Source organism: Protopterus annectens, chromosome 8.part0 (assembly GCF_019279795.1).
Source record: "Protopterus annectens isolate FY-2018-M chromosome 8.part0, PAN1.0, whole genome shotgun sequence".
Taxonomy (NCBI): Eukaryota; Metazoa; Chordata; order Ceratodontiformes; family Protopteridae; genus Protopterus; species Protopterus annectens.
Window position 1 is genome coordinate 595,480,630 of NC_056741.1, and position 16,939 is coordinate 595,497,568.

At 43.4% G+C, this 16,939-nt stretch overlaps 1 protein-coding gene across 1 annotated transcript in view; it reads right to left on the reverse strand.

Moving 5' to 3' along the window:
- The window catches only part of HUWE1 (HECT, UBA and WWE domain containing E3 ubiquitin protein ligase 1), a gene marked incomplete in the record, with an annotated part of 5,008,559 nt that overhangs the window by 3,091,858 nt on the left and 1,899,762 nt on the right, over window positions 1-16,939 (reverse strand). Inside the window, 1 exon segment of the mRNA XM_044079288.1 lies at window positions 3,525-3,770. Coding sequence (XP_043935223.1) covers window positions 3,525-3,770 — 246 coding nt within the window.

Here is a 16,939-nt window from a genome sequence, read left to right on the forward strand (position 1 = left end):
CAAATCTGTCCTGGAGGTAAACATCTATCATTATATGCAAGGCCAATAATGGCGCCTTACCCTAAAGGTCCTGAAGCACTCAAATGTTTTTGCTGAGGTTAAGTGTGACAGAAATGCTTCAGGACAGTAACTAAAGACAAAAGTTAAATTCATCATTACAAATTAACGACTAGCTGGCACCATTTTTAAGAGAACAAAGATGCAGCACACTGCTCAACAGCAGTTTTATTTTCATCCGAGAAGACAGGAGGCATATTCAATGGAAGGTATGCCACAACAGCAGACAGGTGTTATCTTAAGCAACCACAGAGAATATCTGCTCAGTACTGTAAAACTATGACAAAGGTGTCTGAATCCAACCTTGAACACACAAATGGGAAAATTGCTTCCACATAGAAAGTTAGTACCTTCCTAATGGTTGGCTTCCATGCCTCCATCACTATGGAGTACCCTCTGGAAATTTATCACTGAAGGATATCAGGCTGAGGTCATCCAAAACACAAGAGTAAGCCTGAGTAGCTTAGGAGTGTACCAACCAACACGCTTCCTGGGTCAACGGGCAACAATACCATGTAAAGAAAGAGCATGAACATTCCTTAGTTTTACTACATGGAGTTGGTTGCCCCAAGAGTATGACAATGAAAAGAATCTCCAGAAATGATTGATGATCTATGTGGATCCAAGCAAGGGTACGTCACACCTCTTCGCTTGAAAGATGCTTCTCAAATACTTCACAGGCTAAAGACTGTCCTAAAGAAGTTCAACTCATGTCCAAGGACTCGCACAGGAGACCTCTACGAGACGTGACCTGGCTCGGATCCAAAGCAAAGATCAGAGCTACCCTATCAAGAACTGTGGTGAATAGAACTTCTGAGTCAACCCTAACCCCCAGAAGGGAGTTCTTGAATCTGGGATCCCTCTCCGGAAACCCGATGCTGGAGTACAGTCGATAAGGGATATTTTCTCAGTCAGACTGCAAAACTGTCAGCTCCAGGTTTGGACCTTTACCAGAAACACTTTGGTTCTAAAGGACAGACCAGGGGAAAGAGTCGCTAGCAAATGAGTCAAGTGGCTTGGTCTTGCAATCCCTGGAGTGGGGGTGCATTGGTCAAAACCCCGATCTGTAGGACTCTTCAAAAATGTTACCAGTCTGCTCATGTTCACTTCAGACAGGCCTCTCAATGACCACATGGACCTGAAAGCAGCAGCCAACGGCAATCTCCCAAGGAGACTGCTCTGGAGAAAATTCAGCATCTGGATGCACGAGTCAGAGAACAGATCCAAGCTGGGTCATGCCCTAAAGGTAAAGGGAGTACAGGATCTGATGTCTTTAAAATTTTTGGAACTGGACCAGAAGAATTGGATGGAGCCAGGGATCTCATCCTTGAATCTTTGGTAGGGTATCCTTCCTTCCACGTATTATTCTTCTCTTTTCCCCTCTCTCTAGTTCCTTGTCCCTGGACTATTCCCTCTTAAATTTGTCAAGGGGGGGGTCTCTCCAAATTCTTAACAGTGAAAAGCCTGAATGACAAGTGGACAATTCTCCGATGCTAACAGAGAGAAGGCCCTTAAGAATTCACTTGGAATGGCAGCCCAAAAGGGTCTGTTGTCCAAAAGAGCAGCAAATAGCTCACCCTCAAGTGCAATGACCCCAAACAATACACACATTTAAAGTGAGGATCCTGGAAAGGAATTCTATAAACTCAGGCTGAACATTTCTTAAATCATGGCACCTTACTGGACAAGACAAGAAAAAGGCAGACAGCAAATAAACTACAGCAGCAAAAATGACTAAGCGTAATTCTTACACTAACTAGCAAGACATGCACATAGGCTGACATTTAATTACCAACTACCAAAGGAAAAACTTCTCTCTCAAGGAGGAAAGGAGGAAGAAAGGGATGGAAAATGCCAGATAGGCTACTACAGCCACAGCTATCATACGGATAACCTTAATATTTTAAGGAACGCAATATGCAAGCAGTAGAGCAACAAAACACAAACGCTAGTCACTTATTTGAAAATACTCCACAAAATACAATGGATAAGCACGGAGCCTTGGTGACCATGTCTGTATTCTAGTATGGGCCTGATGACAAATGATTAGAAGGGAATGATTACCTCTGTGGACAGAAAAGAGATGTTCTCATTAATTACCTCCAATGGAGAGCTTTTGAGTTTGTACTCCACACCCCCTTGGGCATGACCCAAGCCATTTTTTTTTTTTTTTAAGTTACTGTCTCATGGTTGAAACAAATTTTCATCTCTCTAGAACCATGTTACTATAAAACTGTAAATGGCCAACTGTTAAGCACAAATTAACCTTTGCAATCTTTGTATTTGTTCAGTTCTAGGCATTTAGATTTTATGAATAACCATGCTGAAAATGAATTGCGCAATATTGTATAAACAGCTTATGACATCTCAGTAACCATCCAAGCAAATGCCATACTGCTTGCGGCGTGTCCTTCATACAGGTGTGAGCTTTCGTGAGGCTAAGCAGTTTCGTCACTTGATTGTAGAGATACTTAACAGAAATATGAAATTACAAATAGCATACAATTAACTACATCGATCTGCACCAGTCAAGGGTCAAATATCAATAGTTGTGCTTATTGTGTTCAGTTTTAAGATATCTTCCAATACCTTGCATGTATAGCATGTTTTGGAATGAATGCAAATGTGAGCAAGCAATATTTGACGCCTAAAGGCATCAGTAGGATGCAAGTGCAGAACAGCCTAGAGACATCATTAGGCTGTAATGAAATAAGATGAGTAAGGTACAAGACTTTCCTAGAGGCAATGGATTCAAGATATTCACAAGAGAGCTAATTATCAATGAAGATGCCAAGGTCTCTAATGGTGTGTTTTAAGCAGGGGTGTTTATGTAATTAGGGAGTGATAGTGTATCATCGTGCAGTTTTGGGAAATGGTATCAGCTTTGAGCTATGAATCAGACACCACATGCCTGCCTAAACTAGCCCCTTTTGGAGGATTTGTGTTTTCAGGGAAATTAATGGTGGCTCCAAGCTTCCAATTTTCTATGGGCTAGGCCAGCAAATGGCTTCCAAGATCAGTTTTGACATCGGGGAAGAAATTCAGAGTACTCCAAGAAGAGAATGCTGGGGTGCACAACTAGTACCAAGTGTCCTGGATGACAGTGTGCCACTGATTAATCAGTAAAGCAGCTGTCAATCTAACAAGTTATACAGTGATTTAAGTTTGACTGGTCTGTCAATAATGCTGGTGGGGATGCAGTTTCAAAAGCCTCAGATGAAAATATGGCTTCCAGTATACCACCTCCCCACTCATCATAAAATGGGTCATCTGCACCAGTATTGCTAGGCCACACACTCATGTCTTAAGTTCTGTAAGGTCTCATGAACCATCACTAAAACTGAAACCCCAAGGCTTCATGCTGTAGATAATTCTGAAGTCAAAACTTCACCACTACTAGTGCCATTCTTCCAAATAAACAAGAAAACACATTCTTAACTTAAAAAAGAATTCCATGCAGTTCTTACCTGACCAACCCTGCAGGTATGCACAAACATCATAATGTATGCATGCGCTGCAGTGAGAGCATGAAGAAGTGGTGTTGCTTGAGCTGAAAGAGTTGCATCTGTTACATTTCCTGCACTGGCTAGCTCTCGAAGCAACACTGATCCACCAGGTGACTCAATAGGGCGATGCAAAGGTTCTAAAGATGAAAGTATACCATCAAGCTGCAGAAGGCCTTCTTGCAAAACTTTAGGCTCATGTGATAAAGTCTGAAAAATTGAGAAAAAGTAAACAACTTTTCTTAAACTGTCGCTAAACTTGCTGATAGTTAAAAATAAAAAATCCAAGACTGAGATGAACTAAAATAGTGCGACATCTGAATAGAGAAAACCAGTACAATAAAGCTAACTTTTAACAACTTTAATCCTGACAAATCCAAAATTACTGTTTCTACTCACCACAAATTGCTTTAGGTATGACAGTTTTACATTTTTCTTTCTTTGTGAACATATGCACGTCAGATGCTTACCAAAACAAATCTTCAAAACTTAATGATCAACAAAAAAAAAACCTTACAACTGTACAACCTCCAGTCAGGAAATCTGGAGATGACTCGTGTCTGTTTAGAAGGTCAAGCCATGTAAATAGTTAACACAAATGATGTTCCTCACCTTCACTTACATACAGAAATAAAGCAATGAATATAACAAAGGTGGCAGAGGTCACTTAGCAGTTTGGGCACCTGCTAAAGCTAATGGTGTACAGACCATTCACCACCGTGCAAGTTTGTTAGTATGAAAATTTCACTGCAGGAAACCAGAAAAAAATGCAAAATGTGCTCACTATACGAGCTGGGATCATCTACTTTCTCACATCACTTGCAAAAAAACAGAAAAGGCTCAACAATGCAACTACAGCAAGTCTTCAAGGATGCTTACTGGGCACACACAGCAAGTCTTCCTTGAAGTATGCTTAATGGGCACGCACAAAGGGACTATGGCTTTACAGCAAACAAGCCACCATGAAGGACAGTATAACACTTGGTATCAGATTCCCACCACAAATGGAATGAACAAGCAACAGAGCGATTACATGAAAGGGAATGAATGAGTTTAACAGAATGTCAAAGGGCAGCTTGAAGGTCAAAAGTGAAAACAGACAATTTTTAAAAATGTATACATCTGAACAAAAGGACCACTGCTGTAAGAAAATCTCACACATGGGAACTAGTCGATGTCAGATGCCCTTGCTTCCACACTAACTTCTTAACAGCTTCACAATCCCAGAAATCAGCTGGCTTTTTCCATAAAATATCATCACTGTAATAAGCATATGTAAACCTAAGACCATCCAAATGACAGTTACTTTGAGAACGAAATCATTAAGTGTCCAAAACAGGACTTCCTAGACAGCTGCACTGAGAAAATTACAATATTGAGAAAGAAAAACACCAGTAAACTTATCTGAATTGCAGCTGAAAGCCCTCCAGGTGTAGCATCTCTAAGCCACTGAACACCTGATCGCTTTGCCCCCCACTTGTGTGAGCAAGGAATCCTCTCACTCCAGCTAAAAGTAAAGAAAACTAACGAGCAATCATCTAAAAATAGACTGCAGCTCCAGGTTCAATGCCAGGAAATTTGTTGTTGCCACTTGTGTAGTGTATGTGCCAGCTTTTGTGACTACTGTTAAGCCTTGTTAAAATCTGTTATAGTCAGCTGGAATGCATACCCCAGGGGAAACGGCTGCAAGCCTTCTTAAGCCCACCCCAAACCTTTCATCCATTTCACTGTTGATAATTTGTTTTATGTTAAGGCACTGTTTTTTTTTTACAGTTGCTGTAGGTGCAGCCTCGCTACGTTTGCGCTCACTTCGCTTCCCTCCCAGCCCCATTCCCACCCCCCATATCATTTCCTTTATACCTAGCCACCCGTTTCCTCCTACCCAAAACACTCCTCCTCTTCCCGTTCCCCACAAACACTCTAGCCTACTTCCTGCCTCCAACAAAGAATCCCTACCTCCTCCACCACCTCTCTATACACACCAAACTATAACCATTAACTATTACCAATAACTAATCTTTAACTGCAGGAAATACACATATCTGAACATAGTACAAATAAACTGACAAAATATAATTCACATTCACCTTATCCATAGTCAAGAACATCATTACAGATAAAGTAGCAAGTATCCCCCCTCCCTCATATTTACTATCTCAGCTACCTTTCTCAACTATCTCAGCTACCCTTTCTTAACTAGAGGATACCAATTACCTGACCAATACTTGTTGGCCATACTGCAGTTCCCCAACACACAGAACGATGGCTCTTGCACTGGCCATGCTCTCCATCACTTTTCTGTAGCCATATACCCAGCATTACCTGATGCTTCAAATCTCTTACCCCTCAAACTCCCACATAAACCTAAATATTGCACCTTTAATGCACCAATCTCACTCATTCATAGTTAGTACCCTTGCATGTAACGCATTCTTTCTGAAACCAGATAAAAAGTTATGTACTCACCATAATGTTCCATCTGAGTTGCTTATCTCGCCTTTATTCTCACTGATGGGTTCGGAGCCAATCCTCGGCTCCGACACGGCCGATAGCAAAGCTCAAGGTTTGCCAGTAGCTCGAGACCAAGCCCCATATCCCATGATACACTGCGGGAATTACCTCAGATCTTGTTTGCTGCGTGTATATATACTCCTGTAAGGGGTGCACTCCCCAAGGAGGAAGTAGTATTGAACAACCAGGATGACACTAGCCTCTAGGTCAACTGTCAACCAAGAGGGGATGGAGGGAGGGATGCAAGAATAAAGGAGAGATAAAACAACTCACCGTGGAACGTTACGGTGAGTTCATAATCTTCTTTATGTGAAGTTGTTAAATATGTCGTTTATTCTCACTGATGGGTAGCGTCCCTAGCACCCGTAATCCTGGGTGGCTCATGGGAGTACATTTTTCAGGACCGAAGAACCAAAAGACGACCTGCCCCTGGAAGCCTTATCCTCTTTGTAATAAGTGATAAAAGTATGAGGCTTACACCAAGTCGCTGGAGCACAATTGTTATCAAGGGGCAATTTAACTTGAAAAGCAGAAGACGTAGAAACGACTCTGGTTGAATGAGCCTTTATACTTGGTGTGGCAAAGGTATATTAGCAGTTGCACGAACAAATGAGATACAATTCAATAACCATTTTGAAAGAGTTGTTTTGGCTACTGGTCTACCTTTTCTGGCCTCCAAAAAGGATACAAAAAGTTGATCTGATTTTCTAATATCCTTAGTTCTATTAAGATAAAATCTGAGCAGTCTATGCACTTCAAGTCTGTGCAGAATATATTTTAATTTGTTGGGAAAACAAACTGGCAACTCAATGACCTGATCGATAGACTCGCAACAGACTTTAGGCAAAAAGGAGGGGTTTGTTCTGAGAGATACTCTTATCAGCATGGAAAATCATGTAAGGTCTGATGGATAACGCTTGAAGTTCTGACACTCTGCGGGCAGAAGTAATGGCCACTAGAAAAATAGTTTTCCAGGACAAAAATTTGAGATCACAAGATGATGCAGGTTAGAAGAGGGAAGAATTATTTGACTTGGCATAAAATTCAAATTCCAGGGAGAAGGGATTTTGACAGGAAGATTCGTGAAAAACACCTTTGAGAAAAACCTTAGCTAACTTATGGACCATAATATTTAACCCAACCAATCCAAGGTGGAAATTAAATATGGCAGCTACCTGAACCCGAACAGTGGCAGCTGCTGCTCCTTCCTTAAAAACAATTGTCAAAAACTCTAAAATGGACGACAAAGGAGCTTGGAAAGGGTCAATTTTTTGTATACTGGCCCAAATGGAGAACCTTTTCCACTTATTGCAATATAGTTTTCTGGTAAATGGCTTATGAGAAGACAATAGAATTTGTCTTGCGTCATCTGAGTGTGAATGAAGCCTGGCTATTTGGGGAAGTGGATCAGCCAAGCAGCCAGCTTTAGGGACTGCACTGAAGGATGGAGGTCCCCTGACGGGTGTCAGGAGGTCTGGAACTGGGTCCAGGATCCATGGCTCTTCCAGCAGATGGTAAAGAAAAGTGAACTAAATCTGTCGAGGCCAATGGGGGACTATTATAAGGATAACCGTCCTTCCCAGAGACTTTGCTTTCTGTAAAAACTTGGGTATCAATGGAATTGGAGGGAATACATATAGGAGACCTGGAGGCCAATCGTGTACGAGTGCGTCTCTCGGGGGATGTCTCGGAGGTGGTATTAGGGCAAAGTAGCTTCTGCATCTGGTATTGATGTGACTGGCAAAAAGGTCGCAGCAAGGCTGGGCACATTTGCGGAAAATCATATCCGCAACATGTTGGTTGAAAGACCACTCGTGAAGCAACAAGATTGCCCTGCTCAGCTTGTCCACTATCACATTGGATTTTCCCTGGGATGTGCATTGCTAACAGAAAACGCTGAGATGACACAGCCCATTGCCATACCCGGAGGGCTTCTGGACAAAGGAGATAAGACTTGGCTCCGCCCTGTTTGTTCAAGTACCAGACCACTGACATGTTGTCTGTCTGAATTGCAATTGTCCCTAGAGGAAGAGAGTTCTGAAAGTACTGCAACACCAGAAGTACTGCTCTCAAATCCATAACATTGATATGCAGATGTGACTCTTGATCCATGTGCCTTGGGCAGTCTTTCCCTGAAAATGCCCCCCCCCCACCCTATCAGGGAAGCGTCCGTGGTCATAGTGGCTACTGGGGGGGGGGGGCACAAAGGGTCTTTCTATTGTGACATGGAGACATCAACCATCACCAAAGGTCCCTCTTGCAAGAGTTTGTGATGAGAATCATATGGTTCATTAGCAATTTCTGGTAAGACCATTGAGTGAACAGGAGCCACTGAAGAATTCGCATATGCATCCTTGCGAGTGGAATGGCTAGAAATGCTGCCGCCATCAAATCTAGTACCTTTAAGATCTCTGCGGCTGTAGCTCTGTTCTTCGACACCAATGAGTTGATGTGTTGGTGAAGTGAGACCCTTTTGACTGGAAGATATAGAGTGGTGGTTGAGGTATCTAACTCTGTTCATATAAAGACGGTATGCTGCGATGACAACAAGGAGGACTTTTCGAAGTTGACTTTAATGCCCAAGTGGTGGCAGAGTGTCAAAGTAGATTGTGTTGCCTGAATCAATTGATGCCTGGTGGTGGTGGTGGTGGTGGTAAGGAGCCAATCATCTAGATATGGAAACACCTGGAATCATAGACGCCTCAGGTGAGCCATGACTACTGCCATGCATTTGGTGAACACTCTGGGGGCTGTAGTGAGACCAAAGGGCAAGGCTCGAAACTGATAGTGATTGTCTCACAGCCAGAAACGCAAGTGATCTCTGGGGTGTCTGTCCATCTTTATGTGGTAGTATGTGCCCTTGAGATCGATGGAGCACATCCAATCGCCTTTCTCTAGAAAGGGAAGAATGGCATGAGGCGTGACCATTAGGAACTTCTTTTTTACAAATTGGTTGAGACTGCTGAGGTCCAAGATAAGTCTCCAGTCCCCCGTTTTCTTTGGAACCAAAAAGAATCTTGAGTAAGTTCCGAATCCTGTTTGGTCTGCTGGGACTGGCTGGATGACTCTTCTAGCAACTTGCAGACCTCTATAGTTGCTTGCTTCCTGAGACTGGGTGTAACATCCGGGATTCTGTTGACAGGAGTGGGAGGGGAAGAGAACAGTATGAATTACCCTCTGGACATGATACTTTGTACCCAGGTATCAGATGTTATGCTTAGCCAGGCTTCTGGGTACAAAGATAATTAACCTCAGACTGCCTCCAGAGCCGGGTTTCCTTTCAGGAGCGCTGGTAGGGCTGACCAGAGAACTGGCCTCTGTCACCCTGCTGTTGCGCACCCCACTGCTACACTGGCATCTTCCATTACAATTTCTGCCTCTAGAGGACGTTTCTCCACATGTGTCCTGAAAGGCTCCCTGTGCTTTTCAGAACCACACCTTTCCACCCTTAGGGCCCTTGGGATAGGGCGAGTAGGGGTAGAAAAGGAGACTCCAACGGTAGATAGAGTCTTGCCTTCCTGCTCACACCTGGTTAGTTTCCTTTACCTTGGGCCCAAACAGGGATGAGCCATCAAATGGAGTGTTGATAAAGGAAGACTTGAAAGACTCTGCAAAGGAACAGAGACGCATCCAGGCCTGTCAACACAGGGCAATGCCTGAACTAGCAGCTCTACTCGAACCATCGGCTGCGTAAGATATGAGATGCACGGACGAGTTCACAATAGTGTTTAGGGTAGCGAGCTGGGTGATAACTTGTCGGCAATATCTCCCAGCTCTTTCAGATCTCTTTGTAGTCTTAAAATGGGTTAAATAGTTCAGTGATCGAAGGGAAAAGGTCGCTGAACTAAACATGCATTTCCCATATCTATCCATGACCCTGCAATCTCTGTTAGGATAGATAGATGAGGACGTCTCAGATGTTTCCTTTTTGGTGGCTGCCGCCACCACCATGGCATCAACAGGCACTGCCTTAGTCAAAAAAGCTTATCCACTGGGGCAGAGATTAACTTATTTGGCTTCCGAGGGACAGGTTCCATGGCCTCCGGAGACTCCCACGCCTTACAAGAGATCAGCTCCATGAGCTCATCGTAAGGTGGAGACACCCAAGAGATGGAAGGTTGAGACCAGAAAGCCTTCAAGAGCACTGACTCATCTTCAGTAGGGCTTTTGGACTGCCAACCACCCTTCTGATTAAGGATCTCTAATATCTCCGCAAAGGAGATATCCTCAGAGGGGGATCGAGGAGACCATTCTGAATCATACAAGTCAGTGTCAGATGTCAGACTCCTGTGGTGAGTCCAAGTGCCACCTCTTGCACATTCTCTTCCTGGGTACATCCTCAGTGGGGACATCTGGGGAGGTATGAGAAGAGCTGGGGGCACCCTGTGGGGCTACTTGAGGCTCAGGGTCTCTATGCTTAGGTTGACCTGTAAAAGCAGGAGCGGACACAGGCGCTTGAGGGGAACAGGAAGCCATACCTGATGTCTTTGGAGACAGAACTCTCCTCATGGAATGGAACGCACCATGCCTCCAACGAGAAGTGGTAGACTGATCCGAAGGGACCGTCCGATCCTCCCGCACTGAGGCCATCAGCTCCAAGCCAGAGGTAGGAGCCAAACTCATTCGAGCAGAAGCCCCGAGAAAGAGAGTTTGCACTGACAAATCGGTACGGCTATCCTCTCCGGACCCGACAGAGTGTCGGCTCCTAGAGTCCGCGGTCAGCGCCGAGGACATCTGAGTAGATGGAACCAATAACACCAGAACAGGTATCTGCTCAACAACCAGGTCAGGTTCATCCAGCTCCAAAAGTTCAGTACAGCTCTGAGGAGGAGCAGTCAAGTCCAGGTTAATGGTCTTCAGTTCCGAAGGAGTCTGAGCAGACAATCTGGCAAGGCCTGGTGCCCATAAAAGCTTCTGCACCAACCGGTCCATATCCAGATCTGAGAGGCTGACAGAAGACGTCGAGGAGTGCACCGAGGGTGCTGACTGGAGCAGAGGAGATGAGGGAATCTCAGAAACCAGTTCCAAAGCTGTGAGAGCTGGCTCCAAACAGGAGAGAGACACTTCCGAGGGCAGTGGAACCGATGACCCTACACCCTCCATTTTTTTAGCCTTTTTCAATACTCTGAGTCACCTGAAGACTTGGATGACTGAGGATTTACTAGCACCATCCTTGTCACCCAGTGCTTCCGAGAAGGGGTGCTGAAGTAAACCCTTATCTAATTTCCGCCTCCTCTCTAAAAGTATCCTGGAAGAGGAGTGACAAATGCTACAAGAGTCTTAGAGGTGTAATGCCCCCAGACAAACACACTGAACGTGCCAGTCAGTGACTTTTTCCACAATCCGGACATTTTTTGAAGCCAGATTTAGGATGTGGCTTCTCTTTCTCATCAGACATCTCTTTTTTAAATTTAGACAAATTTAAATAATGGAAAAAACACTCAAAAGTATCTAAAAAACTACTGCTAAGAATTTGGTTAAACACAAGGCCAACTCTACAGAAAAAAACAAGCCAACACAGGGCACGTATCTAAATCTAAGTCTAAATCTATACAGAAATATATATTATATATATATATATATATATATATATATACACACATATATATATATATATATATATATACACATCTATATATATATATATGTATATGTATATATATATGTATATATATATATATATATATATATATATATATGTATATGTATATATATGTATATATATATATATGTATATATATATATATATATATACATATATATACATATACATATATATATATATATATATATACATATATATATATATATATATATATATATATATATATATATATATATATATATATATATACACATGTATATATATATATATATATATATATATATATATAAACTATCCTAACAAGAAAGTCAAAAAAAAAGTTTTTAAAACTTGCACATAGATGAATCTATTCAATAAAATTGGTATGAGCTATCTGGAACACAGAGATCTGTGCAGCGGCAAACTAGATCGTAGGTAATTCCAACAGTGCATCATGGGATAAGGGGCTTGGTCTCGAGCTACTGGCAGACCTTGAACTTTGCCATCGGCTGTGTCGGAGCAGAGGATCAGTTCCAAACCCATCAGTGAGAATAAACAGCGAGATTTAACACCTTCACATCATGGGTTACAGATATCCAACCCAACTACTAAAAACATCATTCTACCCATTAATAATCTTCACCCTACTCCTACTTTCCATCCTGTCCTCCTACCACACTCAGCTTCATAATCACACCCCATCCCCTTGGCAAACTGATTCCACAGCCAACACCACCAAACTAAAAAACTTTCCTATATTGCCATGTGACCTTACCTCCAGCCTACCACTCTCTTACTCACACATTAAACTGAAAATCAATACTAACCCCCTCTCTTCTTAAAGACAAATTAAAATAATTCCGAAATTGACCAAACTATCAACACCTACTCCATAAACTCACTTGCACTGGTGACATACATCCCAATCCAAGACCCAAAACATCAATCAACCCAAACTTTAATTAGCTAAATCCCTTACACTGCAGACCTACCTCAGCTCTCCTCTTAAACATTAATGTAAGAAGTATACTTAAAAAAAAAAATCATGACCTTTATGCCCTACTAGCTCTATACAAACCAGATATCGGTTTGTTAACTGAAACATGGCTAACCACAACATCACAATAATGAGATTACTGCCCCGGATTACATTATCCGAAGAGAAAGATCAGAGAAAAAGGGCAGAGGTGTTGCAATATTATTCCAAAATCATCTTGCCTTAGAAAGAACAGTTGTGTACACTTAACATAAATGTAGATGTTCGAATGTATTCACCGTTGCAGTCATCACATTTGTGTTATCTGCCTGCAGGTAGCCCTCAGCCAGCCCGAATACCAGAGTCTTCAGATTTCTGCATCAGATGCGGTCTCTTCTTCCATGAAGTCAGGTCGTCAGGAGTATAAGATATGCAGCAGACACCACTACATCAGTTTTTCTTTCCCGAGATGACAGATGCCCTCACAACAGGAAGCAATTATATGGTATGGTACACCCCCCATCAAAAAGCAAATACACCAGAAAAAGTAAATATACCAAACAAGAAGGAAAGGTAGAGCCAAGAGAAGTCAGGGGGCTGGAGGGAGGGTAACCATGACTGCAACAGTGAATACACTCTAACATCTACATTTATGGTAAGTGTACACAACTGCATTATGTTCTTCGTGTTTCACTGTTGCAGTCATCAAACTTGGGTTGATTCCCAAAGCTGAGGAAGTGAGGAGGAAGTTAAACAGCATTAGGGCCTGCTATTAAGCCCTGCAAGACTGTAGTGGCAAATCCAGCTCTGGAAAGGCATGTGGTAATGCTTGGTGAATGTATGTGCAGAGCTCCAGATAGCAGCTTCTAGGATGTCCCTGGTAGGGACTCCTCTGAGAAAAGCCGAAGAGGTAGGCAGCCCTTGTGGAATGTGATCTTATCCCCTGTGGGGTAGGTTTTCCATGGTGCTTGTAGCAGAAATGAATGTAATGGGCTATCCATTTGGAAATGGTTTGCTTTGAAATGGCCTTCCCTTCTACCTCTGCAGCAAAGCCAACTAGCAGCTGTTCAGATTTTCTGAAAGGCTTAGTCCTGTCCAAATAAAATACAAGTAGTCTGTGCATGTCCAGAGTGTGCAGTGTTCGTTCCCCTTTGTTTTGCGGATTCGTGAAAAAAATAGGCAAATGAATGGACTGATTCAGGGCCACACTAGACACCACCTTGGGCATAAAAGGATTAGTCCTGAGGGAAACCCTGTCCGCATGGAAGATAATGAAGGGTTCCACTGCCATGAAGGCCTGTAGTTCAGACACTCTTCTTGCTGAATTGATGGCTAGAAGGAAGGCTGTTTTCCAAGAAAGGAATTTCAACTCTGCTGTTGCATCTGGCTCAAAGGGGGGAAGAGTGAGTTTTTCCAATACAAAGTTAAGGTCCTAGGCTGGAGTGGGAGCTCTCCTGGGGGATATTAAATGTTTGGACCCTCTAAGGAATTGTTTTAGCAAGGGGTGAGAGAAGAGGGGTGTGGCTCAGTATTATAATGTGATGAAATGGCAGAGGCATGAATTTTAATTGACGAGAAGGGCAGGCCTTGTGGAGCATTTCTGTAAAGTACTGTAGAATATGAGGTACACTGGGCACCATTGTGCCCTTCCCGAGCCTGGCTCCAGGAACAGAATCTTTTCCACTTTTCAGCATAGGGTTTTCTAGTACTAGGCCTTTTTGCCTCCAGCATGACATCCGGCACCTGCTTACTGAGGGATGCTAGAGGAGAGCTCAAGGAATTAGCCAGGCTGCAAGGTTCAGGGTTTAAAGCTGAGGGTGCAGAATCTGGCCCGCCTGCTGGGACAGCAGGGAAGGGATCCGAGGCAGGTGCCATGGTTGCAACAGTGTCATACTGGGCAAGAGGGGGTATCAGTGCTGGTGTGGCCAGTCTGGTGCAATCAGTATTGTCCTTGGCGTGTCCTGTTTGATCTTTAGTAGAACCTTCAAAAGGGGAGGCAGAGGGGGGAAGGCATAAACAGAGGCTTTCCCAGGTAAAGGACAGGGCATCCACTTTCCAAGCTTGACTGTGGGGAGTTCTTGTGCAGAATTTGTTCAATTGGTAGTTCTGAGAGGAAGCAAACAGGTCTACCTCTGGAGTCCCATTTGTTCCGCAAGTGGTTGCATATTTTGGGTCCTAATTTCCATTCGTGTGGGTCCATGAGATTACTGTTTTAGTCTGCCAGTGAATTTAGTTTGCCTGGAGGAATTAAGCTTGTAGGTGTATTTGGTAGCTGAAGGCGGTGTCTCACAGAGCCATGGCTAGTCTGCAGAGAGGGTACGAGTGGATTCCACCCTGCTTGTTTATGTACCACATAACTGTGGTGTTCTCTGTCTTTACCAATAGTTGTCCTGGAAGAATACAGTCTTTGAAAGCTGTCAGAGCATTCTGTACAGCAAACAGTTCTTTTTGATTTACATGAAGGGGTATCTCTGGTTCCATTTACCCTGAATGCACCACCCTGCCATGTGAGCCGCTCATGCATAGTCTGATGCACCGGTTAGGGTTTGGGCAGCAGGGGGTGGAGAGAAAGGTAGTCCATTGTTGGGGTAGCAGGCCCCTGCCCATCAAAGAAACTCTGTCTTCATACAAGGAAAGACAAAGTGTTTCCAGGTCCTGAGAATGTTGACACCATAGGCTTTTTAGATACCATTGGAGTTTCCTCATATGCAGTCTTGCATATGGAATTAGTAGAATGCAAGAGGCCATAAATCTCAGGGCTTGTAGTATTTTCATTGCAGATAGCTGGGGTTTTGTGGCCAATAGTTTGAAGTAGGTTGTCAAATAAACTTATTTCTACGGACTGAGGAATGCCATCTGGGAAGTTGTGTTCAAGCTTGCTCCCAGGAATACAATCTGTTGGCAGGGTACTAGGTGAGATTTAATTTAGCTGGTGTACCCTAGAGAGGTTAGAAGTTTCTTTCCGAATGCCAGGTGCTGTAATAGCAAGTCCTAGCTTTCTGCCTGAATCAGAATTGTCCAAGTATGGGTAAATTTGAATATTTCTCTGCCTGCAAAATGCAATGGCTGGAGCTAGACACTGTGAATACCCTGGGCACAGTAGATAAGCCAAAGGGAAGTGCAGAGAAAGTACAGTTTTGTACCTACCATAAATGTAGATGTCCGAACTGGATAGCATCTGCAGTCATAACAAGTGGGTTGTCCTGTCGTCAGGCAGCCCTGCAGTCGGCCGGATTCCAAAGTCCGGGTCCGGCTTCGGCTGATGTCGCACTCCACCCGACGTCATCTCTGTTGGTCTTCGGGTATAAAAGCATCAGCCGACGCCATTTTCCTCAGTGTTTCTTGCCCCAGATGCCAGTAGCCCTCTTGCAGGCTAAAATTTGGATAGATGCCAATGTTTCCAAATAGATAGAGGTAAACACAACAATAAGCATGTATGTACATATATACAAACAAATACACCATAAAAGACTCCCCCCCAACAGCTAGCTATTAGGAGGGTAAACACCCTAGGAGTACCACAGAGGGGAAGGAGGGAGGGTAATCCTGACTGCAGATGCTATCCAGTTCGGACATCTACATTTATGGTAGGTACAAAACTGTACTATGTCCTTCATGGATGCATCTGCAGTCATAACAAGTGGGTAGAATACCATAGCCAACTAGGGAGGAGGATAAAAGTAGATTATGGTGTGTTTATGATCCCTTGCAGTACAGCAGTGGCAAACCCTGCTCGGGATCTGGAATATAGAGGCAAATTATAATGCTTGGCAAATGTATGCACGGAGGTCCAAGTAGCCGCCTCAATAATGTCTTTGGTTGCCACTCCTCGTAAGAAGGCTGTGGTAGTGGCTGTTGCCCTTGTAGAATGAGGTCTTATGTTCTGTGGAATTGGTTTTCCATGGAAGGAGTAACAGTATCGTATGCAATTTCCTATCCATTTGGAGATTGTCTGTTTGGAAATAGCTTTTCCTTCCCTTCCTGTTGCATAGGCTACAAAAAGTTGGTCAGTCTTTCTGCTATTTTTGTTCTGTCCAAGTAGTAGCGTAGCTGTCTATGTACATCCAAGGTATGCAGTATTCTTTCCCCTCTGTTTTGTGGGTTGGGAAAGAAGGTAGGTAGGTGGATTGCCTGGTTTAAAGACACTCTGGATACCACCTTGGGCATAAATGTAGGATTAGTCCTCATGGACACTCTATCTTGGTGGAAGATTAGGAAGGGTTGCACTGCCATTAAGGCCTGTAGTTCTGAAACCCTCCTTGCTGAAGTAATTGCCAGTAGGAAAGCAGTTTTCCATGACAGGTGTTG